General features: G+C 41.6%; 4 protein-coding genes across 7 annotated transcripts in view; 2 read left to right on the plus strand and 2 right to left on the minus strand.

The window, feature by feature from the left end:
- Positions 1-27,589, plus strand: part of LOC122776381 (receptor-type tyrosine-protein phosphatase zeta-like) — a 940,026-nt gene that overhangs the window by 423,168 nt on the left and 489,269 nt on the right. The gene's annotated exons all lie outside the window — the stretch shown is intronic.
- On the plus strand, positions 16-3,908 carry LOC122776434 (calcyphosin-like protein). Its single transcript, XM_044036973.1, has 3 exons — positions 16-155; positions 779-899; positions 3,605-3,908. The coding sequence occupies exons 1-3, from the start codon at positions 131-133 to the stop codon at positions 3,792-3,794; spliced, it is 336 nt and encodes a 111-aa protein (XP_043892908.1). The 5' UTR covers positions 16-130; the 3' UTR covers positions 3,795-3,908.
- On the minus strand, positions 4,412-6,719 carry LOC122776419 (interleukin-7 receptor subunit alpha-like). The gene is made up of 5 exons (XM_044036950.1): positions 6,364-6,719; positions 6,108-6,267; positions 5,931-6,036; positions 5,777-5,849; positions 4,412-5,050 (listed from the first exon to the last, which is right to left on the minus strand). Exons 1-5 carry the CDS (start codon positions 6,592-6,594, stop codon positions 4,631-4,633), a joined length of 990 nt encoding a protein of 329 aa, XP_043892885.1. The 5' UTR covers positions 6,595-6,719; the 3' UTR covers positions 4,412-4,630.
- LOC122776406 (partitioning defective 6 homolog alpha-like) lies at positions 10,576-27,418 on the minus strand. The gene is made up of 6 exons (XM_044036933.1): positions 26,826-27,418; positions 23,303-23,525; positions 13,175-13,464; positions 12,943-13,068; positions 12,453-12,652; positions 10,576-11,896 (listed from the first exon to the last, which is right to left on the minus strand). Exons 1-6 carry the CDS (start codon positions 27,057-27,059, stop codon positions 11,578-11,580), a joined length of 1,392 nt encoding a protein of 463 aa, XP_043892868.1. The 5' UTR covers positions 27,060-27,418; the 3' UTR covers positions 10,576-11,577.

Here is a 27,589-nt window from a genome sequence, read left to right on the forward strand (position 1 = left end):
ATCGATCTCAGAGCTGATGATCTGAGATCGATTGATTTGGTCTTCACACAGGCATATATGTACATACACACTTGTGATAATTGAGCATTCTGGGAAAGTCTTTACTGAGGAAGCACGATTACATCACATCATGAACATTTCCACAATTTTTCTTGGTATGTTTTCATTTATATATGTATTATTACATGTCTTTAATACATTAACTAATATGTACTAATAAGATTTATCAAGTGAACGTGAGTTTGTGTCACAGAGTCAAGTCTTGTTTTGTGTCTTGTGTTTATCTTGGTCATTTTAATAATATCTATGCCAATCTGCAACAAAGAGCAGTGTTTGTACATTCAGATTTAACTGGTTTAAAAGAGTAAAGGTCTCAGTGAATGTAGTCCAGATGGCAGCAAAAAGAGGGTGTAACCCCTGAAGACATGGTTGAATTTGTATTGTTCTAAGTTGGTATTATTTTGTAAATACTTTATGATCATTTCTAAGGTACATAACAACAGCACATTGACCAAAGTTGTTGTTTTTAAAAGTACTTTATGAATACACTTGGGATAAAAATACAAAATAAAACTCAGGAATATGGAATGTTCTCAGTGGACGTTGGTGTAGGAGAGTGTAATTGGTGAGATGAAGCAGTGAATACAAACACATAATAACATTAGTGTTCGTCTTTTGAAAACTATAGTACCAACTGAGATTGAAGTGGAGACAGTGTCAACAATGGTGGAAGAGAATGTGTCAGTCATACAACCACACTAACCTTTAACCTCTGCAGTGTGTCTGTGTCTGTGTGTGACCCTGGAGATGGCGGTGACGTCAGAGGTCACTGACCCAGTGGAGCAGTACAGGCTTCACTGTCTGACACCAGACTCATGGGAACTGAACAATATGTGCAGGTGAGTCAAGAGTTCACTGTTATGTGCACATACATTCATTTACATAGATGAATTCATCATAATTTAAACATTAACACTGAGTACCACCATTGTGTGTCTTTCTGTCTGCATCTGTAATTAAAATGGTGTATTATTTGCACATAGTAAGTCCATCTCCTTTTACACAGGATTTAACAGCAGCTTTCATCCATAATGTTGCATCACTGCCAATCTACTAGAGTTTAAAAAGAACTACACTACCCAGTCACTGGCATTCTTTTAATCAGGCCTGAACGGGGCCTGTGAGAACAACATCTGACCTGTAGCTGGTCCTGTCTCTGGTTGACTTGTTATCATGTTTGTCAGATTCTTTAGGACCATGGACACAAATGCCAGCAGGTCTTTAAACTTGTTGGAGTTCTGGTAAAGTGTACTTTGCCATCACCTCTTCATTGAGAAGGAGGAGGAGGCTGATGCCATGTATTTGTACACAGTCTTTTAAATGGTCTGTGGAGACAATGTGAGCCAGTTTTTCTTCTGTCATGTGAAGTGAAATATTAATGTCATGTTCAGTAAATGAACACAAATAAACATCATCATCATACACTGCAGGGGTTTGGCAAGTCAATTTCGCTGAGGGCCAATATTAATATTAAGCAATTGAATCCTGCACCTAAAACATCAGATATTCATCTTCTTTTTTTCTTTCTAATTTAAACTATTTAATCTTGTACAAAAATGGCACGTGTTGGTTTTAAAAAAAGTAGCTTTATAGTAGTGTCTTAAAACTGCTCTTTGATGACACACAGTTGATGACACAGTTCATCGTTTTTCAGAATAAAAGGCTCTGAATTCTGCAAATGAATGTGTAACTCATGTCATTTATTGCTTAGCCACAGGGGGGCGCTGTACAGACACTTGTCCTCAGTCATCAATGTCCAGAATTATTGATGTAAAGTTATTTTCAAAATAAACAAAGAAAATATGTCAAACTAAGACTGTTAGTACTTTGAGGCAATGTTGTGTTCTATGTTTCTAATAAAACTGCACAGTGTTGTAAAGTATTACAGTATTTGTGTTCAACTATGATCTATAATGTTAAAATGTGAGGTTAAAAAGCTCAGATGTATCTTACTGACATTTATCAAACTTTAAAGTCGTGATTAAATTCATTATTTCTGTTGTAGATCTACAGAGTGGTGCTAACGTGATGATCTGAGATCGATTGCTTTGGTCTTCACATCATTAAGCATGATTCCAGTTCAGTTCTTAGTTACTGGGGAAGCGCCGCTACATCACATCATGAACATTTCCATTCGCTTTTTCTCGGTATATCCTGATTTCTATCTTCACATTACATGTCTTTAATTCATTATACATATATTTCTAGTTGTTTGTTAACGTCTGATAGCATTTATGCAGATGTTTGATACGAGTTTTACCAAGTGAAATTCGAGTGTGCGTCACGGAGTGAAGTCGTTTGTGTGTTTACTTTGGACACATGTTGTGTTTCAACTTCTATTTTAATAACAATATTTATACCACCTGTATTGGTATTTTCTTCTGTTTAATCTCAAACAAAGAGCAGTGTTTGTACATTCATTTTTTTAACTGAGTAAATGTCTCAGTGAATATAGTCTATATGGCAGTTAAAAAAGAAGATGGCGGTTATGTCTAAACAGAGAGGTGGTGATGAAGGTCAAGACTAGAGCTGAAACAATTAATTGATTACTAAATTAAACAACTATCTTGATAATCGATGATTAAAACAAGATTTGTGATTGTTTAAGCTTCTTAAATGTGAGTATTTTCTTCATTTCTTTGCTCTGGATAACAAAGAAATCATTAAAAGTGAATCATTTTGGTTTGTGGACAAAACAAGAGTACATCATCAGGTTTGACAAACACTGATCAACATTAACATATTGACAAAACGATTAATCAAGAAAATAATCGACAGATTAATGGATTATGAAAATAATCTTTAGTTGCAGCTCTAGTCAAGAGTGACCTGCCGCACTGCACTGACCCAGTGAAGTGGTCGAGGAAGTATGGTCTGTCCCTGGACTCATCTGAGATGGAAGATCTGAGCGGGTGAGCTGACTCTCCTCAGGTCACGTGATTTTTAAATGTGAAAGAAATCAAGGGTGAGATGCCAGTTTGTAAATTTGAGTATTCCAAATTTTGAGTATTCAAAAGTTATTTTACAAAAGAAAAGTAAAACTGCATTTGAACTCAAACAGGCTGTTCATCAGCTGATGAAAAGTTTAAAACCATAGCCTTCAAGTCACAAGTGAAGCAAAGATCTGGCTTCAATGTCATTTTCTGTCATTCACGCTGTGATGTTCCCCTGATGGCAAAGGCAAAAAGCTTTTCTGTCTATGTGGCAGGATTGTTGAACTGCACAATCATCTCTGCCGAGGTTGGACGCAGTAAGATGGTCATTTTAAATTTCTTAAAATATCCTGGGACAAAAATATTCACCTGCACATCAAAGTAAACAAATTCAAATATGTCAAACTGAGACCCTATCCACACGCATTATGTCACGTGACCTCTGGCAGAATTGCATTGTGATCGGCCATATGTGGTATTGATCATGCGATCACTCAGATATTTAACCTGAAGATGGCACCAGAAGAAGAGTCAGATCCATGTGATGGTGCCTTCAAATGCGTCTCTTGAGGTTTTCAACACCATGTGATTGATTATTTCATGTTTGTCAGTGTCTTTAGGATGATGGACAGCAATGGCAACTGCTTTCTGGACTTCGATGAGCTCTGGAAGGGTTTTAGCAACTCAGGCGTCTCAATGGACCAGCAGGACACTGTCACCGTGTTTAAGTACTTTGACCGCGATGGAAGCCGAACCGTTGACATTGGTGAATACCTCGTCGCTGTCTGGGTACATATTTGAATGATAAGTCACTGCACACAAGTCACATGTACCAATTACATCATGTACTTCAGGTGTACTTCAACCTAATGATGAGTTGTGATGCGATCACTGCTTCAATAAAGAGTTCAAACAGATGTTAATAACTTTTAATGACATCTAAGTCAGTTTTTCTTCTGTGAAGTGTAAAGTGAAGTATTAATGTTAGGTTTTTGCGTTCAGTAGATAATTAAAAATCATATATAACACATGTCAATCAAGCATCAATATATACAGTATACTGTAAAATGTCAAAACAAAAACTGCCGTTTTTGTCATCCTTTACTCGGCCACAGCGGGGCGCTGTGTGGGTGCCGTTCTCAGTCAGTAACGCCCGAAATTACTGTTGTAAAGTACTAAGTCATGTGACCTCTAGCAGAATGACATCACATGATCCATGTGACTACATCTTCAACCTTTGACCTGAAGATGGCACCAGAAGTAGAAGAATCAGATCCACCTGATGGTGCCTTCAAATGTGCAGTGGTGACACTAGCTAGCAATGAATGAATTAATTAATTAATGCAATGAAATTTTTTTTACATACACATATATATATATATATATATATATATATATATATATATATATATATACGTATATGAGAAAGAGCAATTATAAACTTTACAAATAAAATCACACGTTATGAAAAATGTACTTCCATTTTTGAAAATGATGCTACAACAACTCATGGATTGTACTTGGGACAATGACGTCACTGCATCACGTGGTTCATCCTGCTCCTCAGGATAAATCTGGAGTCATTCATAAAGGTCATGATCGGAGAGGTCAGAGGTTAAGGTCTGACCCCCCTGGTTCTACTTGCTCTGGTAGAAACTGGACATGGTGACGTAGGCCTCCTCCTGCTGGCCACCTCCACTGCTGTGCTCGGCTCCATCACTGACATGGAGCGGTGAAGGACTGGTGCTCTGGAGGTCCTCCTCACTGTCGGAGGAACCTCGACCCAGCAGGGCTGTGAGCTCCAGCTCCTCTGTGCTGATGCTGGTGGCACTCCTGCAGTCTGATGTCTGGGTGGAGCAGAGAGTGACGGCTCGACTCGAGGACCCAGATTGGACAGAACTGAAGGACCCAGACTGGACAGGGTCTGTGGATGGTACCTGGTCAGAAGCGGAGCCCCCAGAGTGGACGGGGTCAGTAGTTTGGAAGATCTCTGTCTGTAGCAGCGGGGAAACTCTGAGGACACTGAACACTTCCGGTTTGAAGTTCAACAGGTGGCGCTGTGGAGCCACAAACACATGACAGTCACATGTCGTAGAACCAAAGAGTCAACATCAGATCTTATGAATACAGTGTGTTAGCAAATAGCTGTGTGTTAGCAGTATGACTGCAGTGTGTTAGCAATTAGCAGTGTGGTAGCAGTATGAGTTTGGTGGCAGTATGATCTCAATGTGTTAGCAAATAGCAGTGTTAGCGGTATGACTGCAGGGTTAGCAATGAGTGCGTTAGCAGTATAATTGCATTGTGTTAGCAAATAGCTGTGTGTTAGCAGTATGACTGCAGTGTGTTAGCAATTAGCAGTGTGGTAGCAGTATGAGTTTGGTGGCAGTATGATCTCAATGTGTTAGCAAATAGCAGTGTTAGCAGTATGACTGCAGTGTTAGCAATTAGCAGTGTGTTAGCGCTATGACTTCAGTGGGTTAGCAAATAGCAGTGTTAGCAGTATGACTACAGTGTTAGCAATTAGCAGTGTGACTGCAGTGTGTTAGCAGTTTGACTGCAGTGTGTTACCAATTAGCAGCGTTAGCAGTATGACTGCAGTGTGTTACCAATTAGCTGAGCTATTAAATCTGTTTAGACTTGAGTGTTTGTGTTAGTAGTATGATAGCATTATGTTTGTGTTGTTTTAGCAGTGTGTCAACAGTATGTTAACAGTGTGTTAGTGGTTAGCGCTCTGTGCTGGTTATATTTGCATTATAATTGTGGCGTGCTAGTCGTTAGCTCACTGGGTTGGGTTTGCAGAGGTGCACCAGTGTGTCTTTAGGATGTGGGATGTTTGGCCACATGTACAAGAAGATTCTGCAGTGGGAAAGAAAAGATTGATGAGGGGAAGAACCAGAAGTCTTTTCAGGGACATCCTGTTCAACACAAATGTCCTACTTTTTCTTCCAGAAGAAAACGACACTGATGATCACTGCCACCAGGGGGACAAGACCCAGTGTTGGCACAGACCTCATTTCCCAGCTGTCGTTTGAGTCTCCTGCAGCTAAGACAACAGAAAGCACACAGTGAGAAAAAGTCCCTGGTCTCTGTCCACACCGCTGTCCTTGTACTCACCTGCTGTGGGTGTGATAAATGTAAACGTGTCACTCCACTCGCTCCAGAAACCCTTCAGCAGCTTCACGGGGATCGCCCGCACTTTGACATGATACTTGGTGTTTCTGCGGAGATGTTGCATGTCAATCTTCATGTTGGTCTCTGACGTCATGTTCTGGATCTAAACAGAAACATGACCATGTGACCTCTGACCCTCTGAAAGTCAAACTCATATTGTTGCTCCAAACATCCCCCAACATTGAGTTTGTGAACACACCAGAGGTGCAGAGTCAGAGCTCCAGATGTGCAGCTGGAAAAGCTGGTTGTCGGCTCTCAGGTAGTCCTTGACGTGCGGCGTGTAGATGTGGATGACCACCAGGTTGGACTCGGGATTGAACGTGACATTCCGCACATGAGGACACCTCGGTTTCACTGCAGCAACGACAACAGTGACACCAGCAAGTGAGCGCTGTTCCCTGCCACATGGTGGCAGCACTGAGACATGCATGAGCCTGTCGATTACCAACTGATCTTCAGTAAAATCTACAATTCAGATCAAACTGATCAAAGTAGAGCTGCGACTAGCAGTTATTTTTATAATCGATTAATTGCCTACTAGTTTGGTCCATAAAATATCAGAAAATGTTGATTGTTTTTTTCGTAAACCTCAAAATGTTGGCGTTTTCAGGGCAGGCATGAAAGCTTCTGCTGTTTTAGTAAAGGGTTTACATGTCTGTAAACCATGGGGAAGTAAACCTCTAAACCGAGTCCATGCTTGCATGACTGGTTCACTCATTCATCACTCTCTTGTCTGGTCAGTATGAGCATCAAACTCTCGCGAGAGCAACCGTTTCATCGCCATCGCTGTTTCCATCATTCCCGCTACTTCCTGTCGTCGTTCTTCTTCCGACGCTATTTCCTGACTTAGCTACAGAAGACGGGGTTACACTCTTAAAAGTTACAGTTCTCAAATGTTTGAGGGAGAAATCATCTCACATGGAACGACAAGTCGTTGTGTGTAACGTAATAAGCAAGACACACTTTTTTGCCATGGTGTTTTTCACAAATTTGACTCTATTTCGAGGTCCTGGGGTGTTTTAACTTCTAACCCAAGGTGTTATGAACTAAATCAACCACCGGTAACTGTGTCTAACCACACCTATCATCACATAGCCAAAAAGCTCATACTATTATATTATTATGCACATCAGTAGTAAAGGAGATGTAAAAGTGCAACCTGTGATCCTGGAGACTTGGTCGCTTGGCTTCAACTTCAACCAATCTTTTCACAAAGCACCGTCCTTAGCCAGATAATTCCAATACCCTTTTACGGTTATGTATGACACAGCAAGTGTCCCTGCTGCCTCACACAAGGTCAGAGGACAGAGGTATACCTAGATCTGTACTGTATTTCATGTGTTTATTCAGTGTAACTACAGCTGGGGTTCCTTTACAAACAGTCTGGTCATTTTACAGCTTTTCTTTCTTTTGGCTGAGTTCAACCTGAAGACCAGACTCAAGATGCTGCACATGTGTACAATAACAACACCCAGCTTCTCATCAGCTATCATCTAGTGATGAATTAGCCAATATGTGGGGGCTTCTAGTGTCCAGAGCAGCTATCGGAGCAAGGACGGGAAAGGTGAGACTGTGGTTGCCGTTGAAAAACAGCATTTATATGAACAGTACATGAATTCAGACACTAATAGCCAACGCTAATCTCTCCATACAGACTGTTCACCTGCAGCGAGACAAAGCCTGCTTCCCAAGAGATTGGGAGTCCAGCAGAGGACTCGTTTACACACACACACTTGATTTGCATCGTCCTGAAAGGTTATTATAGAGTTATCGATGAAGAATGTCAGATTTCAGTTTGTATTGGTCCGTGATCGCAAACAAATCCACAAATGAGTTCCACCATTGCTACACACTGAGGCTGGGGTAAGTCACATGAAAACTTGGGAGTGACCGTGACAACGCGTGGTACTCGAGTTTAACGGCTGCTCCAGGATTTCCAATCGCTGACATGGAACGCGCAAGCGTGCGTTCACTGAAGACAGAATGACGTCACCGTCCGTAAAAAGACATCTTTTATCTTGACATCTGAAACTAAAACACTACACACGTCCATGCACAGTGTTGACGCCACTCCCCGTCTCCTCTCTGGTACAAGAATAAGAAAATACTCTCAATATTTTACACTTTAAAAAAATCTTGTCTGACATAAAATTTTATCTATGGTCAAGGAAATCTAGCGTTTTTTTTTATTGTATTAAATTGTAATTCCTCTATTTTACACAATCATGAATGAAACGCTCTCTTTCTTAATGTGTGTGTAAATAACTGTTGACATCAATCTGTGATAAGGTAAAAAAAAAAAGCCTTTCATAGAACCATTGTTTGATTTGTCCATTCTGGGCCACTGTACAAACATGGCCGACTTATTGGAAGAATCACTCGCAAAAACACAAAAACATAACAATTATTACATAATTGTTATGTTTTTACAATATTATATGCAGTAGGTTTTTTTTTTGCTGACAGCTCCCCCTAAATCCTACACACTGGATCTTTATAAATTAAAAATAATAATAAAAGATACTTTTTTTTGCCTTTAAAACAGAGACAATGTTTGTGTGTTGACTATTTCTCTTCCTTATTTTCAGTATGTGCTATTACTGTACAGACCAACAGTTCAGTTAAATTTAGAAAATGACAGTGAAATCATAGTTTAGACGAGATACATATAAAAAGTGATATATTTTTCTATCACCTTTACAATGGGCCACCACCATACAATGCAAACGTATCACAGACAACACGCTTTGCATCACTGCAATTACGTGATGGTTTGTGCAATCGGAAACATTCCAGTGGCCAACATGTGGTTATTACGGTAAATTTCACTCGCGCTGTTGCAGGAAGCCGGCAAATCAGCGTCTTTGTCACCAGAGAGGAAAGAGTTGGAAAGACACCTGTACATAAGTTCCATTTTTTGCACATTGAGGCAAAAACTCAAACAAAAATGTTATTTTAAATATGTGTTATACTGTTCATATTTCAAATTTAACACGCAAAAAATATTGTTTTGTTTTTCTTCATTTCAAATGGTTAATACACCATTTTAACATGCAGTAATTTGTAACTGCCAGATATTGAAAGATATTAACTCACAGGACATTTTCTGGTTAAAATTAGCAAAAAAACATCCCGACTGACATTTTGAAGCTTAGGTGTTAAAGGGTAAAGACACTAAATTGTCTATTTCAGCTTTAAGTCAATCATGTTTAACGTAACTAAACCTCACTTTCACTGTGTTGTTCACCATCTGCCCTAACTGTGGAAACTAACCCAGATAAATAAAAAAAAAAAACAGCCAACATATTTAACATGAGAGACGACCTCGGAGGGACGAGGGTCATTTGCATTCGCACAAACCGTGAGGCTGATTCGGATCGAAAGTCCGGCCAAAAGTATTTTGGTGTAATCTGATCGGGAGACAAAGGAGGAAGGTAAAGAAAGAGAGCAGTGTGTGACGGAGGCAGCCAACATTTGTGACTGTAACAACTGTAACACAATACCCCCAGAGCTGCAACACGGGGCCTCACACACACACACACACACACACACACACAAACACGGAGGTTCATCTACGAGCCAGATGAAACTCCACTTAAACTCTGCCACACTGTCATATTTTGTCGTACAGTGGGGATTAAAAACAAAACATATTTTCCTTGTTGCGCTCTTGTTCAGATTTAATCCACCTCCTAATCTACAAACCGAAAAGACTTCAAATCTCGTCTCTTGCCCGTTCACATTCCGTTTGAGTATAAAGACGACCCTATGAATATGAATTATAAAACGATAGCTTTTGATTCTCATATTTTTACTATCCACTAGGACAGCAATGACTGAGCGTAGGGCTGCAACTGACGATTATTTTGAATCATATTTTCTCCATTAAGCAATTATTTGTTTGGTGCATGACAAAAAATAAATAAATCAGAAAATGTTCAAAATTATTCATGTTTAGGGGCAAAGAAAGCTGAAAATATTCACATTTAAGAGGCTGACAAAGTTAAAAGAACAACACTCAAACTTGTAATTAACTTCAGTAAGTTCTTAAAAGTCGATAAATCGTCGCAGCCCTGTTGACATCGACTTTAATAAAGTAGAATAAAACACAAAGAGCCTGTTGGAGTTGTCCCTTCTGGGCTACCGTACAAACAGGGCCGACCTATTTATCAAAAGAGGAATCAATTGATTGATAATTGATTATAAACATAAGTGAACGTTTGATGAAACTGTGAACACCTGCATCAAATGATCTTTCTAGCATCTCACCCCCGAACCTTTTTCTGAAAAACTTTTTTTCTTTTTCATAAATACTTTCAAAATAAAATGGTAATAAAATAAAACATGACTCACAGTTAACCGTTTCCATAATTTGTAACAGACAGTAAAATAAGCTCAATCTGATCTAGTGTACCAGTACAGTCGAGCTGACCACCCTCTTTATTCAGTAGTGTGTTGTGGAACCAATGATCCATTTCTTTAAATTTTATACACGTTTCAGAAAAAGTTCATGTTCTGTAAAAGTACAAGTTTGCCTAAAACCCCCGCGTTTGAATTACGTCTCATATTCTGAAAACAAACGATTTTATGAAAGAAAGTAAAATCAAATCATCAAAACAATCACAAGGAAGTTAGAAAGAAAGTTAAAAACCTAATAACTGAATCCCTTTTGCGTCACCTTTGACAGTTCATTAACCACTTCCTGACTATTATGACTAGAACTCAGGGTTTTTGCCATTAATAGAGCTATTTTGGAAAGTGAACATTACAAGCATCTGTGCACGCTGAGCTCATCCTTTAAACATTCATCTCTTATTGTTGTTATTTCATTTCATCTCGCTGTTCTCAGCGTTCTGTTTACAGGGTCCTGATGCACTCAGCCGGTCGGCTTCTCCTGGCTCTGATTTCACAGTCATTCACATTTATGGTTATCGTTTAATGGTTGTCACTTCGGACAAAAAAGAAAGGAAAAATAAATTTGAAAGAGAACCTCAAATGGATTTATGGCTTTTACAGGTGCTTTTTATAATTATTTCTCAATCTTTCCCATTTAAATCATTCACTTCCAGTGAACATATATATATATATATTTATATATATATATATATATATCTCTCTCTATGTATATGTAGTTCTTTTTTTGCTCACAGAAGCTTACAGGTGAACAGCTTACACTTGCAGACATATAAAAAGTCCGTATTGTCTGTATGACTGTAGATGAGAAACTGTGTGTGTGTGTGTGTGTGTGTGTGTGTCCTGTCAGACTCAGTCCACCTTTAAAAGTAAACGATCAGCGGTCACCGCCAACGGCAACACACCGCCTCACATCCGTCTACCAGGGAGAGTGCGGCTACCTGCTGTTACCACGGTTACAGCACGCCGCGGTTGTGACATCCCGTAATAGTCCTCCCTGCTACAGTGTTATCACGTTGCCGTCCTCTCTCATGCTCTCTCGACTGTTACTGGCCGCGATCTCGCTGTGTCTGGACGTCGTCGTCACCGAGCTGTCAGTCAGAGACGCCCCGACGCTGTTGGGCAACGAGATGCTCTGTGGGAGGGGCCTCGCCACAGTGGAGCGGGGCGACCGGTTGTTCGTTGAGTCTCTGTTGAGGTTTGTGTCGTAGCTGTTGTTTAGCCGGTGGGACTCGTACGGGACCAGGCAGTCGTTCTCCAGGATGAGGTCGCCGTCGTCGTCGTCGTCGTCGTCGCTGTCGCCCTCTGCGATGCTGTTGCTATGGTGACAAAAATACGACAGGTAAAGGTTGAATCACGCTTCCTGGTTCCCATTTCCGGTAAAGCGTGGAGCAGTGTAGCCGCACTTCCGGTTGCTACTGCTAGTTCAGGGGTGTCAAACATACAGCCCGTGGGCCAGAGCGGCCCACCTGAGGGTCTACTATGGCACATGGGATGAATTTGTGAAAAAAAGACTACTTTGTGTAAACGGTAAACTGTTGTATAATATAGTAAATATTGCAGTTATTTTTCTTTTGTTGTTTGGTTGTTCATTGTGTGTTTTGGAAAAAGATACTTCATTAAATGTTTAACAAAGGGACAATTTTGTTTGTAGGTTATAAAAAATGAGTTTGCCCTAGATGAGACTCAGGAACTCGCTATGAACCATAACGACACCCGCAGAGTTCTTTTTTTTTTAAAAGGTTTTAAAGGTTTCCGTTTAAAACTGGTATTATGGGTTGGATGTATAGTATAATAAGGTTTCCTACTGTATCAAACTTCATTTTTGGAAAAAGTGAAAGCGACACTTCTGTTCTAAAAGTGTGAAAGTCAAACCTTGCGGTAATGGGGTTGCTCTGAGAGGCGGGGCTCGGCGAGTCATGTGACAAAGCCGAGCCCGTCGATCCAGCTGAGCCCACAGAACCAGAGTTTCCCATTGAGGTTTTACTCCCACGATGCACCACGTTGTTCCTCTGGTTCGCTGGTTTCACAGTCACAATGAGGTTGTGACTGTTGGCCACCATCATGTCTGTAACCTGAAAAATAACAAGAGGATCTCAGCTTTGGAAGGAAAATAAACACATTACATTATTTTGCTTTTTTGATATTGTTCTCAGTTCAGTATTGAGAATTTTCCACAACTTCCCATTATTTCATGAGTTTCCTGCTCTGTGGTAACATTGTGCAAAATCACATCAACTCAACAACTCTAAAATACTTCAGGAACGATCTCTTCTGAAATGACAATTATCAGCTTCAAGTTATAATTTTGGACCGATGAAAAGAAAATATAGTAAAACAACTGTTAGATTGAGCTAATATTTACCTGGTCCAAAGATTTTCCCGCTACATCGATGCCGTTCACCTCAAGGATCTCGTCGTTGACAGCCAGCAGCCCCGTGCTCTCCGCCAGTCCACCGCGTACCAGACGAGATATGAACACCCCGGGAACCTACAGCAGCACGCGTCACGTGTTTAAACATCGGGTCCAATGGTCACATTCAAGAAAGCACATCGCACAATAAATGTATCCTCTTGTTGGAAGCGACTGATCTCACCTTCTCCACGCCCTGCGGCGCCACGCGCACGCTCACCCCGTCGCGGATGTAGAAGCCCAGTGGTTTGTGGGTACCGTGCTTGTGAAGCCGCACGCGTCTGTGCGTCTCTGGTAAAATGTCCACGTCAATGATGGACGAGATCTGCCGGAAGTTCTGCGGGAGCCCAATCATAAGGCCCGGTTTGTTCTTTGAGTGGGTGGAGCCCGATCCGGTGGGGCGCAGTCCAGTTAAGCCCAGACCCTTTTTACGCCTCTGGAGGGAGTTGGTTCCAAATACAACAGGTTCATCCTCTGAAAGAAGACAACACAAAGGGAGGGAGGCAGAAAAACAGTCCATTAATCTTACTGTGGTGCATCCAATCACAACACAGAGCAGCTTTATATATTATCTATCTATCTATCTATCTATCTATCTATCTAGACCAGTTCAGCAGATGAATAAATATTGATTTTCACGTGAAATGGCCATCCCTACTTGACTTGAGGTTCAATGTCATTCACGTGGAGGAGCAGCAGAGGAGGAGGAGTTAAAGGAGACTGATAAAAGATAAGATAATCCTTCACCAATGCAGGTTTGTCTTTATAATCTAATCAAGTGGAACAGTACGCGTTAATATTTTTCTTTCTTTTCAAACAATTCACGACGAAATATTATTCTCCGAGTCAGATTTCACGCGTGCAGCGAGAGTGTATAAATATTTGTATTTCACTATTATTTCATTATTCGCGTAACCATCTCTGAACTCTCTTTCTTGTGTTTATTATCTCTTTTTTCTCTCTCTCTCTCTGTATGCAGCTTTGTCTGTGACAGCAGGACTCTATTCATGCATTCATTTAGGATCACGGGGGGCCAGTGGAGCCAATCCCTGCTGAGAGAGGGTGAAAGGCGCAGTCCATCGCACGGCCACAGCGAGACTTCAAATGAATGAAATCATAGAAGTAAGAACATGATAAATGTGAGGTTTGAGAACCATCGGACTACATTTTCAGGACCAAATTTAAAGGACCAAAAGTGTTTGTTTAATTGAGAAAATAATCAATTATTAAATAACTATTAGTTGCAGCCCTAGGATGATTATTTCCATGATAATATTTATCAAACCTGCATCGATTCATGTTTCCTTTCATAGCATTAATGGAATCTTACGGAGTGACCTTGCCTTTGTCATCTCAGACACAGCACAGTCAGTCATTAACTACTCAGTAGAACAAAAACAACCAGCTGACCGTAACTGTCCCTGTAAAAAAGCCTGTCAGGCCTGTAGCTCTCTGGAGCTGCAGTAAATAAAGACTGCTCACCATATGTGTGTGTGTGTGTGTGTGTAATATTTACTTTCATTACTTTTTTGGATTTCGGCAAATGAACTAATCTAAACTAGTCTAAAGTCGATGACTGACACACAGAACATAATATGACCAAGATTAAAATCTGGTCACATCAGCGGAGGGTCTGGGGTGTCGGGCTGAGACAGTGAGGCAGATTAAGCCAGATGTGATCGATTTAATCTCAGTCTGTAATCCTGTGGTCGTTCTTCGGTGGCAGATGATTGTGTTTGCTCTCCTCACACACACACACACACACTGTGGATTATGACCAGCAGGGAACCATATGAGTAAACAGCGATGATAGTAGTGGGATTGAAAAGATTCCAGACGATGATGATGATGATGATGACAGCTTTGATCCATCATGTGCCGATTCCCTGCTGCACGCGACACACAAAGCAACGGTATTTGAGTCTCCGAGGGTTAAATGGTACATTTTCTATGAAGACCACAGTTAAACTGACTGAATATTCCTTTGTTACTTTCTCTATAGAGGTTTTACAGGATATGTAATCTCATTTGGAAATATAATAATAATCTATGTGCAGCCGTACAGGAGACTGATGTTTGTTTCCTCTGTAAAACTGAGCCGGTTCTCTTTATTTATGATGGAATCACCATCGTAACTGCGTGTTTATTTCTATAAAGACATGGGCCTCCTGGTGCGCCTGTCACTGACACTCCCTGTCGAGCTCTATCCGAGGGTAGGAACAAACGACGGTGGACTTTTTCTTTCGCTCGCAGAATACAGCTGACACACCCGTTCTGTTTTAAGCATGTCCAGTTTCTATTTCAGTCTGGCTGTAACAACAGAGTTGCCTGTCTCCATTATCAGCTGGATTGTATTACAGCTTTGAGGGAATGTGTTCTGGAAGACTTCCACACACACACTCCCGAAGGCTCGCGGAGGAACAACACCTTACTTTGTGTTGCTGTTTGTGAAAGTCGGGAACGTGTGTGTGTGTGTGTTTGTTTTCTCCCTCCAAACTTTATACACACAGCACGAGCACAACAAGCTTATGTTCCTGCACTCGAGCCTACAAGCCAAGATTTGAGAGGGTTCAACACACCGACGATTCAATATAGAACGAACCAAAAGAGAAACAAACGCATGAGGAAGACAGCAAATTATAAATGATAAAGTAATACAAGTAATAAAACAACGCAAAGGGCCAGTCTGAGAAGATTGGCGTTAAGAAGTGGTTTAAAATAGTTGAAAAAATAAAATGTGTAGCTACTGCTTTATCCTGCTTTTTTACACTGTGGACAGGTCAGTCTATCGCAGGACAAACAATGGTTCAATCTCACATTCATACCTACTGTCAATTTAACCTCTGCCTGTTTTTGGACAAAGCACTCAGACCAGCAAACACTCGATCGGACCAGGATCTGAACTAGTGACCTTCTTCCAACAATGCTAGCCACTGCACCATCGCATGGCCTAGCCTCATCTCCACAAGCAAGCAATTCCAAGGTCCGTTACACCTTTATAAAATCAATAATTATTATAATAATAAGGTCCAACCTAAGGCCCAGGAAAGACCCATACAAGCTTTAAAAGGTGACACTTAAGATTGTCATCCACACTAATTAATATTATTAAAATGAATAATAATCCACTAATTTGAAAATCACAAACAGCAGCTTAATTTAAGAAGTGCTGTCAGACTCAACAAAGTCTCTGTCTCACTGAAAACAGACAGACAGACAGTGTGTTGTGTTCCTGTGTTGCCACGAATCCCGCGCCAAACAAACCACGTTGTCATTTTGTAGATCACCTGCCTCGTCGCTGTCAGCCTGTAAGAACTATTTGAATAAACTCTGCCGGTGCCAGATGATCAGGGTGTGGCCGGAGTTGTTGCAGTGTGTTCAGTTTCAGCTCCTGAACAGCACTGAAGGAGCAGGTTTGCTGCTTCCTGTAACTCCATTTCACTCGTTTCACTGCACAGCAGTTGTCCAACACAGTAACACACATACAGTATTCCACTGTGTCATCACTTGTTGTGTTACCTCATTCTGCAACAGACACTGACTTCACATTGAAAATCAGCAGAATTTAAATTGCTTTTGTAATGTGTTTCACTTTAACATGTTTCCTCTATCTCTTCATTTAATACATTTAATTTCTTCCATAGAGCAACTCTAAGTACACAGAGAGTAACATTTCTGTGTACTTATTAAGTATAGTAAATTAAGTAAATTAAGTATTTATATTATGCAGCAAACGGCGTGACGGTCAGTTTGTTTACATGCACATCAATAATCCGATTATAGCCGGACTACGACAACAATTCCGTTTTCTTAAAAGGTCAGGTAAACACGTTAGTCTAGACTGAAATCGAGCTAGTCTTAGTCGGACTAACATACCTGGATGATGCCATTTATAGTCTGATTACTCCTGCATGTATACGTTTAGTCGGACGTGGTGTTCAGCGCATGTGCCAAAACATAGAACACACAGATATAGAGCACACAGAACCACAGATCCATCTTGCCGTTCTCTTTTCTGTGGTCAATAAGAAACTGATTCAATATGCACTAGCTTATAGAGTGATAGTGAGTCACACGTACATGGCCAATAAATGGATTTTCTCCTCATGTATACACGGACTCAGCATGTCTTAGTTGGAGCTTGATTAAACTGACTTTTGGGCACCACTGGTCAGTCATTTGGGCACTAGCATAACATCTGACACCATGTTGCCATCATTTTAGCAACAATAGCACCTTTAGCTATGAAACTGGCCACGGTCAAGCATGAAAGCAACTCGTCCGTGGGAGTGCAGCCAAAGGATGAGCTTTGGTTGAAGGTGGGTGAGTGAATGGATGGATGGACGGATGAATGTATGATTCATGTTTGCAGATGCACATCAATGGCGTCTCATGGCTACAGTATGTCAACAATGTCTTAGGCACAGCTACATTCTTTCAGCACTGGAATGACAACATTCCATAACCCTGAGGAGGGAAACAACATGTCTTCCACTTTCATTCCACTTCACTGTTTAATGATGACGTCTGGCTACACTGGCGTGTTTTTAGCTGCTACATTAAAGAAAGTTTCTGGTTCCAGCTTCGTACGTAAATATGTTTTCCTGACACTGAACCGAGTATCTGAGGTTTGTGGCCGAAGCGAGACATGAGAGGACGTTGTCATTTTGAAGTTTGGGAAACACTGATCAACATCATGTGTAGAACAAACAACTAATCAAGAAAATAATCAGCACATTAAATGATGATGACAGTTAGTTTTGGTCCTCACACTTGTACAGGGTTGTCACTAAAGGTGGATGTGGAACTCTGGCAAACTCAAATCCTTTTCTCAATGTCTTTTTAAAACTCAGTCTTTTTATTTATTTGTTTTTCATGTCACATTCTTAATTGTCTTAATTCTTAAATCATTTAAACACCCTGCATCGTTCGTTTTATAAAGCGCCCTGTAACTCTGTTTGGAAAGGTGCTCTGTAAATAAAGTTATTATTACACACTCACTAATTGTCTTACAGCGCTTTTATTTAATTTGCTTGTTGAACAAAAGCGCAAACAACGTGAGGGAGGTGAAGCTAGAATCTCTGCTGGAGACAAATACCTGAACCACTGCACTCCTCAAACAACATTCTTTCTGTGTGTCACACCAGTAATTTCCCTCACTGTGTGTCCATGCAGGTGCATGTGTGTATGTTTTCTTGTATGGGTATCTTTGTGAGGACCAAAAAAAAACACATTTTCAGAGAGAGAGACGACATTTTGACTGGTCCTTGCGTTCTTTTGAGGATCAAGACTTAGGGTTAGGATAAGGGTTAGTGTGAGGAGTTTAGTTGCAATGGTTAAGGTTAGGGTAAGGGGCTAGGAAATGCATTATCTCTGCATTAGTGTCCTCACTACGAATGCTACGCAAATGTGTGTGTGTGTGTTTCCTTACAGGGCAGGCAGGACAGAGACAGGGCCAGTCTAAAGCCTGAGGGCACAGACACTGCTAAAGCCCCCTTTAAACATGCACACACACACACACACACACACACTAGACTGTCTTCCTAAAATACTAGACCAGTCCTGTCATTTAATAAACAGATCTGTGCAATGTTATATTTCCATACAGTTTCTGTTGCTCCTTTTAAACAAAGAAACCTGTTTTTGGAGCAAAAAAGAAAATAGAAAATAATAATTGATTATGAAAAGTTAGTTTGTCCATAAACTGCTCTTTAACAGCTTTTTAGTCCATAGAGTTACTGGTTAATTCAGCCCACTGTGAACCCAAATGTTAGAGGATATCTCATGTGTTTTTCTTTCCACAGTCTGTCTTCCTGCCCTGCGTCTGCTCTGCCCCTGGTTTGTTTCACCTGTGTCTCATTGTCTCCCCTCTTCTTGTGTATTTAGTCTGTGAGCTTCCTTCCCTCTGTGTCTTAGTTCTTTATGCACAAGCTGTTGAGTGTGACTGTCCTCTGCCTAACCCTTTCGGATTCGATTTCTCTCCTGTGTAGTTTTGGGAAGTCACTTTCGTTCTAGGTCATGCTTTTGAGTCTCTTCATCGTGGTGTTCAGTGTGTTACTGTATGTAGGTATGTGTGTGTATCTGTGGAATTCTGCCTGTGTGGGGACCAATCCCTGAACCTTCAGAGAGAAAATATTACTGAAGTGAAGACATCAGGAGGATTCAAGGGTCAAGGAGAATCTACCAAACAATTTGTAGCATTTTCTACTCGCGTTTTCTACTGACCAAAAAGTTTGACAGAGGTTTTCTTTCAGACTCGACCTTCGACAACCAAAATCTGATCAGTTCAGTTGAGTCCAAGTCAATGTTTGGGACAAAATTGAACGGCTTATTTTGAGGTATTAGTACAATGACACATTCACAAAAGGCAAAAGCGACAATCAATCTACTGTTGTGGAAAACCTTCAAGGGACATTTAAGAGCTGTAAGGGGACGCTTGTAATAATGGACATGTCTGGGCAGAAACACAACCATTCATGTTCACATATATGGTCAATTTTGAGTCAGTATGTATCCTAACCACGAGTAAGAAAAACCAACACATGGGAGAACAAACAAACAATTAGAACTGGTGACTTTCATGCTTATCTGCAAGATCCTCAACTACATTACCAAAATTGTGAGTGGACATTATGTGAGTGATCTCATGTGGATATCGCAAGTTATCATCTGCATGTGTGTTTGTGCGTCCATTATCTGTCCCAAATGCATCACTGGTCTCCCATTAACTGTGTGTGTGTGTGTAACAGTGACCTCACTCTGTAGTGCCCACCATCTGGAGCCCAAGGGGCTGCCATATGGCTGGGTTGAGAGCAGGTCCACAAGCTTGTGTAGAGAGGAGGAAAGGGACGGCATACAAGATGAAACGTCGCTCATGCCGTGAGGGTGTGGTATTAACCCTCAACGACATCTACGACAGTTTTCCTGACCAAAAATAAAAGGCGATTGCTGTAAAAATAGGCTTCCTATTTTTGCGTCGCAGACTAGCTTCATGTTTTATTTCTGGACATTTTAAAGTGAAAACCAATAATCTTAAACAACCATTGTAAATGATGAGGCCCTGAAAGCAGGCTCAGTAACACCAGTCAATTTTGATCAATTGTTGTAAATGTGATCTGTTTTGTGTTGTAAAAGCTTCCCCACATACAACAAACACTACAGTCAGCTTAAATGCAAACAGGTAAAGCTGCTGAAGGTCATTAAATGATCAAATTCAACATCTTCTGTCTCTATAAAGCTATTTAATGTTGGTCTGAACTGATTATGGACTTGTCCATGTGCCTTGAGCAGGTGAAAGTTGTGGGAATTGGTGAGTGGCTGGCTATTAGCATCATGCTGCATTGACTGGCGTCTGTCCTGCTGGCTTATAAAAACAAGAGGTCTTGTGTCTAATTGTCCGTGTGTATAACTGAATAATTGACTGATATCCACACAGTGCTCAGTAATGCTGTGGGCACATGTTTTGAAAGCCTTTGACTGACAGAGTGCTAAGTGCATCTGCGAGCTGAATAAAAACAGATGTCAGATATATCCTAACGCTAACCCTACTCTGAATGTTGGCCAGTGAAAGACAGGTGACCATATCCAATTTCACTATACCAGAGTGTGAAGTATGTGAGGAAGAGGAGGATGACGAGAAAGCAAATGCTCTTATTGGGAATAAATCTGCGATAATGGTGTTACTTTGAGAGCTCAATATTTTCTCAGGTGGTATAAAAAGTTTGAGAACCACTGCTCTAACTCCAGCTCCTTCTTCTCTTCCTGTTAGAGCAGTATGCTGTTCCAGACATGCCAAAGTACCTCAGACAACATTAACTCTCTTCCTTATGTCACAAGTCCTCCTCTATCAGTCCGTTCCAGTTTGACTCATTTCAGCTCATTAGAATAATTACTGTGACGGCAGGCCAGGAATTCAAGACAGAGGGCAGAGAAAATGAGCTGCTGACAGAAAACCTCTGCCTCTCTCCTGCTCTCTGATTGTCTTCACTCCCCTTCATCCTTGCATCTCACTGCTTATGTATAAATATTTGATTTCTCCTCCCATCATCATCACGTTGTACACAGATATTTTCAGCTGTCTATCGTCAGCTATTCATCCATAGCTTATTTCCGTTAGAGGGCAGGAGGAGCGCTTTGGCACTCACAGCTAAAACTTAAATAAACACATTCCTATACAAATTCTCACACACACACACACACACACACACTCAGGCACAACAGCAACCCCAGCAGCAGTATTTTATGTGTGTTTTTTGTGTATGTGTGAGGGATGCTGTTATTTCTGGGAGAGTCATTTCTGTGGCACTCTCTGGTAGGAAGAAGATAAACCCCTCGCCCCAACCTCCCCTGTCTTTCTCCTCTTTTTTATCTTCCTGCTATAATCCCAGTCCTTCCTTCTCATTCTTCCATTCAATTGCTCTCCCTAGGTCTCTCAATCACCCCCCACTTGACCACGCACACACACACACACACACTGACACACACGTCAAGATCATCGACTGTACTTTCTGCAAAAAGATACTTATTTAATGAAATGGACTGATGGAAAATACTTAACCGTCTACATCATCGTGTGAATCAGCATTTCACTACACATGACATTATTAAACAGATTCAGGTACAGCTGTATTTCCTTACTCCTTAGAAAACAGCATATGGCAACTATTGGCAAGTATTTGCTTCCAAAATATCCTTTAAAGTCCTCACAAGGCCAAAAGATTCTTGAATCAAAAAGATTCCTCACAGTCTACTACACACGTGCACACACTACAGAATAGAGGCAATAAGGGTATCTGATGTGATTAATGCACACTTACAGAGTAAAATAATCCCACTCAGTGGTTAATGTTTCACACCCTCATGCACACACACATGAGCATGTGCACAAACACACACATTGGCTTGCACAGCTATTTTTCTAAGGACACTTCACTGATTTTCATTCATTTCATTCATTCAACCTTAACCATAACCAGTTAATGCTTAAACCTAACCACAATTTAACCTTAACCATAACAACTTAGTGCCTAACCCTATCCTCTACCTTCTAACTCTAACCCTTAACCCCTGAAAATCCCCTGAAAAAGAGTGAGGACCAGCCAAAATGTCCTCACTCCATGGTTTAGACGATTTTTGGTCCTAAAAAAGCCACAAATACAAGAACACACACACACACACACACACACACACACACACACACAACAACAACCCTACGTAAAGGTCACAGAGAATGAAGGAATGAAATGAACGAGGTTGGGCAATGTCTGCCTGCTGAACTGTTTTGGCTTGACATGGAGCCACGGAGACTAATGAGGCTTTGAAGCAGTCCTAGTGAGATGGAGCTACACATACACGCATTCATGAAAAAACAAAGGACCACAATGAAGAAGATCTTTGCAATGTGTGTGTGTGTATGTATCTAAAACACCATTTAGCAAGTTTCCTCTTGCCCTCTTTTTCTCTCTCCGATATCTTGCTTTTACCGAGCTCTCTTCCGCTCCCTCTCTATCCCAGACCACTGAGATAATCTGATTAACCAGAAGCTGTCGCTGATTCTGAACGACCATTGTGGTCTGCTAAGTAGCAGATAAGCATCATTACATCATGAATTATGCAAGATACAGAAACGTGGAAAGAGAGGGAGCACACTGGGACGCGGCAGTGCAGCCGTGTAACGTGCCAGATGGATGGATGGACGTTTAATTGTGTCACATCATTCTTTAGAACGCTTTCAAATCTAAGCTAAAAGGAGAATGTGGTGAGGCGGAGGACATGGAAGCAAACCAAAACATGAGGCACCAAAATGTGTGTTATTAGTAGATACTGTTCAAATAGGAACTGGCCCTAGTGTCCAGCCCTTACTGTGGCGACAGAACGGCTGCTTGTGACGATGGTGTATTATTGCCAAAAGCTCTTGAACAAATGCATAACTGCAAGGCGACTTTTGTGCAGAACTCTTCTGCCAATGACAACCTCAAAGTAATAAAGTTCAATCCCTCTGCTCATCTGCAGCCTCACATACGACCTTTACAAACACCTACTCTATTTCATCGCATGTCTAATGAAGGAAACACATTTACCCAGGAGAGAACTACAGTACATGAAAACTGTGTCAGAGACCAAAACAACAGGCAAGCAGAAAATCATCAGGTGGTGTGTGTGTGTGTGTCTGTGTGTAAAGAAAAAAAACATTTGATGTGAAGAACAAAGACCTTCCCTGCAGCTGTGAGCAGCTCCCGGCTCTGTCACACACACACTTGCACAGCACATTTGAAACACAGGGACAGATTTTCCCCGTGTCCTCCCCTCATACCTCTCTTAGTTATGATGATACGGAGCAGCGGATTGGCTGAGGACACAGCCTTGTGGAAGTTGTCGTCGTTGTTGATCGGGAGGAGGTCCCCTTGGACGTCGGCATATCCCAGGATCACGTCAACCCCAGGGATGTGATGAATAGTCTGGAGGAGGTGGTAGAACTCCTGGAAACCGTCTGGACCGTTCCTCTTCAGAGCAAAGCGACGGTACTCTGCCTCAAACTGCAGACAATGAAAACACACACAAAACAATGCAATTAGCACATCGGAAAGGCTGTATGTTGTCTCTGAAATTGAAAACCCTTTTATTAAGGGTATGGTAGTTTTTAGTTTTTATTATATGACACTACAACACAAGTTATTATTGAACTGAAACCTGACTTTCAGAATTATATCAATCACTATATCTGCCAGAAAAATCACCATTGACCATCATATTTTGCCTAAATTGCTCAGCCCTTGTTATTTCTGATACACTAAGTTCTATAACAATGTAGACATGACACATTTTTTCACTACCTTTGTATAATTCTGAGCACTGTAAATGTGTATTGATGAAGACACATTTATAGAAACCCCTCCTTTAATCTCTGTCAACTATATTACATCAAGCAGTTAAACCACTGGAAACAGTTCAGTTGGTGAAGCCTGGTTTTACGCAATGATATAATTGGATTATCAGGACTATTGCCTCAACTAACTGCGTTCTTTACGCAATAATGTTGACAAGTACTTTTTTATAATGAATGCTTGAATGGAATCGCCACCACTTGTATAATTTAGATTATGATGAAAGCAACGCCTGACAAGGAAACAGAAGGTTTAGAACGTTAAAACAGTCAAATCTAATGCAACAGATGTTGGCCACATAAACTGCGCTCATCTTCTCGTTTCATCCAAAATTTCTAGGTCTTAATGTGTTATTAGCATGATACCTGGGCAGTATATACTATTATAGTACTGCCAGAATGAACACATTATTTAAGAAATGACTCAATTACCACAGCTGTGTTTTGTTTACTTCCCGCAGCAGTGCATTCACGGTGGAGAATAGAAAAATGGGAGCTGGGAAGTCCAAAGGAAAAGCTTAAATATGTCTTAAGAAGTGTTGTAAACTCAGCAACTGCTATAATCAGGCTCACAGATAAGAACAAGTGCCAAAGATCAATGGTGACAGGGGCACACAGTTGATTTTGAGTAACGCTGAATGTGGTATGGGTGGCTGGTTCACGTCCCAGTCAAGGCCTTTCTGTGTGAAGTTTGCATGTCCTCCCTGTGTGGGTTTTCTCCAGGGTCCTGGGTTTACTCCCACATGTCCAAAAACATGCAGAGGTTAAGTGGTCACTCTAAACTGTGAGCGAGTGTGTGAATGAATCTCTATATGTTGACTCGTGTGATGGACAAGCGACCTGGCAACCTGTCCAGCGTGTGCCTCAAATTTTGCCTTGAGATTGGCACCAGTAACCCCACGACCCCACGACGTGTGGGGGATAAACCCCTAGACAATGGATGAATGCTTCAAAAGAAAAAGAAAATATTCAATCAGCAAGCCGCGGTTCTCTGGGTGAAAAGACATGGTTGATGTCAGGGGTCAGAGAAAAATAGCTCCATGGGTTTGAGATGACAGAAGGCAAAAGAACCTCAAATAACCACATATTAAACCAACTTAGGGCTGCAAATGACCATATTTGAACACCCAACACCTCAATCGGCCCACAGGATGAATTTGTTAAAATTTCACACTAATTTAAACGTAATGTCAAATGTTTCAAATACCCGTGACTAAATGTTTGTGCCTTTATAAATCCAGTGTGCTGTGTAAATAGTACATTTAGGCATGATATTGTTGAAATTGCACTTATATTTCTCAAGAAATTTCATGTTTTGTAAAATTATCCTTCAGTAAATGTAAAACAAAGGAGAAAAAACAAAGGGGTTCTTGTTGTTCATAGGTTATTCTGCTATTGTTTTACTATTTTTACTGGTCCGGCCCCCTTGAGATCAAATTGTGCTGTATGTGGCCCCTGAACAAAAATGAGTTTGACACCCCTGTTTTAAAGTCAACATTTACTGTGTACTGTGCTAAAGTGGAACTTTGTTAGTCGTCTTTTTCTCCACGGAGCTCCACCTACAGTTCCGGAGTACATATTTCTGTGACACTACCGCAAGCATCCATCCATCCATCCAGCCTACTGCTTTATCCTCACTGTTGTAAAGACTCACCCTCCCTCCCTTCTCCTCTCCTGGCCATGTGCATTTGTTTTCAGTGGAGCTGGAGAACATGAGCCGTGGAGTCATGTCCATACAGGTCATTTTGCATGCTTCTGTGTTTTTCAGTTCATGTTTGTGGCCCCTCGCTCGGTCACACAATCATACCCTCTTTCTCGCTTCCTCCAACAACAATTTTCTCTGCTTCTTTTTCGTCGGCTCTGTCATGATGATAAAATAACGCTATCGCTGCCTCGGTCTTATAGCCGGTACCTGGCTAGGTTGTGTGTGAGTGTGTGAGTGTGTGTGTGTGTAGTGCCCTGTATTGATTTGAGTTTCTTGCGAGACCCGAGACTTCACAAGACCCTCCTGAAGTTTTTGTCTATTTTTTTGTACCGAAGGTGTAATTTGTAACCCGTGGTTCATCAGCAATTAATTTCTTTGGCGGGTTTAGGAGTAACAAAGAGAGTCAGCTTTTTCTTTTGTTGACAGTCATTATGTTATGTTTCATTTTGCCAAAATAAAAGTGGATAAATGTATCAGGAGCACAGAATAATACTTGTACGCACGGGTTTATGGACAAGAGCATACTCAGGATCAAAGCTGCTACAATCACAGTGACTCCAGAGCTGTTAAATTAGGGCAAAAATCCTGCATAGTACTGCTTTAACATGCGAGCAACTGCTCCACATTCTGTTACAAGGACATTAACAAATATTTCTAATTGTCTTGTGTCAAATTGTAACATTAGCTCTTTCAGACATCACGACATGATGATATCCAAAACGATATTTAGCCTCGTGTTAAGGTATTGGAAAGAAACAAGAAACAAGTTATGACACTGGTGGTCTGCACACCACTACTACTACTGCTCACCGACACAATAGTGAGGTAACACTACACTGCAGCACAGGGACGGAAATGCCTGATGGGACGACTCATTGGATGAAAGTGGAGAGACAATAACGAGAGTGAAAGGAGGGGTGAGAGAGAGGTACAGTGTGGATGTTCTGAGGCGGAGAGACTGCGGAACACAGCGGCGGCTCCTCGGCTCTGGCAGCCTGCTCCTTCCTCACCGCGGCAGGCAGGCCGTCACAGTCTGTCTGTCTGTCTGTCTGTCAGCTGCTCCACAACCGCTCCTCGCGAACGCTGAACATGTTCCGTGAAAATACGTGAAATGTCGACGACGTGAGTGAGTGTGGAGAAAGAGAGACAGCACGGCTGTCCACTGAGCTACAGCGGCGTCCGTGTCCTGTCATTAGCGCCCGAACAAACAAGGGTCAAACATGCCCATAATTTAGCCCCGGCACTCACTTTGCTCTTGACCTCCACCACAGTGTTGTAGAGTTTCAGCGACGTCCGCTGCTGCTGCTGCTGCTGCTGAAGATGCTGCTGCTGATGTTGCTGCTGCTGCCTCGACATCCTGCTGGTTGGTCTGCTGTTGATGAGGATGACGCTGCTGCTGCTGTTGCTGCTGCTATCCTGCTGCTGCGCAAGAAGCTGATGATGCTGCTGCTGCTGATGGTGCTGATGGTGCTGACTCGACATCCCGCTCCCCGGCTGGCTGCTCTGCTGAGCCACTAAAAAAACACTAAAGCCATCCACCGGAATTATGGTTGCTGCTGCTGCTGCTGCTGCTGCTGCTGCTGCTGCTTCTGCTGCTGCCTCCTCTAGCTGTCCTCCTCGGGTGAAATTAAAATATCACTGGGAACATGAAGCTGGTGGTGTCGGTCGGGGGGCGGAGGAGCTCGTTGTTGTTTTGTTTTTTTAAATGTAACGTCGACACTCGTGTCAGTCTCGTGCTGTCCGGTGTCGCGACACGGACGCTAAAATGACAACACACATAGTGCTCGCGACAGGTGTAGTCCTGTATATCCGGTGTGGGACGTGCAGCGAGTGAGGAGCCCGACTATGAAACCCTTTCTCCTCCTCCTGCTCCGCCTCCTCTAACCTGACCGGACTGGAGCTCACAACAGAGGGGGCGGGGCGTTAATGCTACTGTACCTTCCTTCAGGGTTGGGTCAGATTATTGTGAAACGTCGTCACTTACTGAAAACAGAATAACATGACAATGTATC

This window comes from Solea senegalensis, linkage group LG10 (genome assembly GCF_019176455.1).
Source record: "Solea senegalensis isolate Sse05_10M linkage group LG10, IFAPA_SoseM_1, whole genome shotgun sequence".
NCBI classification, from domain to species: domain Eukaryota; kingdom Metazoa; phylum Chordata; class Actinopteri; order Pleuronectiformes; family Soleidae; genus Solea; species Solea senegalensis.

What these genes read in the sequence shown, in the direction of transcription:
- LOC122776434 (XM_044036973.1), top strand. Translation starts at nt 131, where the DNA reads ATGAACATTTCCACAATTTTTCTTG. An exon ending in CATTTCCACAATTTTTCTTG is followed by an intron (nt 156 to 778) that starts GTATGTTTTCAT and finishes TAACCTCTGCAG; the next exon opens with TGTGTCTGTGTCTGTGTGTG. An exon ending in GAACTGAACAATATGTGCAG is followed by an intron (nt 900 to 3,604) that starts GTGAGTCAAGAG and finishes CATGTTTGTCAG; the next exon opens with TGTCTTTAGGATGATGGACA.
- LOC122776406 (XM_044036933.1), bottom strand. Translation starts at nt 27,059, where the DNA reads ATGTCGAGTCAGCACCATCAGCACCATCAGCAGCAGCAGCATCATCAG. An exon ending in CGGGAAAATCTTTGGACCAG is followed by an intron (nt 12,653 to 12,942) that starts GTAAATATTAGC and finishes GTTATTTTTCAG; the next exon opens with GTTACAGACATGATGGTGGC. An exon ending in AGCAACCCCATTACCGCAAG is followed by an intron (nt 11,897 to 12,452) that starts GTTTGACTTTCA and finishes TTGTCACCATAG; the next exon opens with CAACAGCATCGCAGAGGGCG.
- LOC122776419 (XM_044036950.1), bottom strand. Translation starts at nt 6,594, where the DNA reads ATGCATGTCTCAGTGCTGCCACCATGTGGCAGGGAACAGCGCTCACTT. An exon ending in GTTTTCTTCTGGAAGAAAAA is followed by an intron (nt 5,850 to 5,930) that starts GTAGGACATTTG and finishes TTCCCACTGCAG; the next exon opens with AATCTTCTTGTACATGTGGC. An exon ending in ACCTCTGCAAACCCAACCCA is followed by an intron (nt 5,051 to 5,776) that starts GTGAGCTAACGA and finishes GTGGCTCCACAG; the next exon opens with CGCCACCTGTTGAACTTCAA.